The sequence below is a fragment of the Eimeria mitis genome, genomic scaffold, assembly GCF_000499745.2.
Source record: "Eimeria mitis Houghton genomic scaffold, Emh_scaff786, whole genome shotgun sequence".
Classification (NCBI taxonomy): Eukaryota; Apicomplexa; class Conoidasida; order Eucoccidiorida; family Eimeriidae; genus Eimeria; species Eimeria mitis.
This window is the reverse complement of record NW_013575769.1, coordinates 13,680-13,935: the sequence shown is the minus strand read 5'-3', so window position 1 is coordinate 13,935 and position 256 is coordinate 13,680. Positions and strand designations below refer to the sequence as shown.

General features: G+C 51.2%; 1 protein-coding gene across 1 annotated transcript in view; it reads right to left on the bottom strand.

The window, feature by feature from the left end:
* EMH_0022270 (uncharacterized protein) overlaps positions 1–256 on the bottom strand; it is a gene marked incomplete at both ends in the record, with an annotated part of 10,979 nt that overhangs the window by 1,808 nt on the left and 8,915 nt on the right. Inside the window, one exon of the mRNA XM_013501910.1 lies at positions 156–244. Within this exon, the coding sequence (XP_013357364.1) occupies positions 156–244 (89 nt within the window). The remainder of the gene's footprint in view (positions 1–155; positions 245–256) is intronic.

Below are 256 nucleotides of genomic sequence, written 5' to 3'. Positions count from 1 at the left end.
GCTCATTTATTATTTCTTCGTATTTTGTTTTTGTTTTTTTTAATTGAGCAGCAAAAGAGTCAGCAGCAGCTTGTAGTGTTTGTTCTGCTGCTGCTGCTGCTGCTGCTGCTTCTGCTGCTGCTTCCCGCTGCTGCTGCAGCAGCTGTCTATCTAACTCCCCACGCAAGCAGCAAACGGCTGCCTCGTGTTCTGCTTGCTGCTGCTGCAGCTCGTTGCTGTGCTGCAGCAGCAGCAGCTGAATCTCCTGCATGCACCG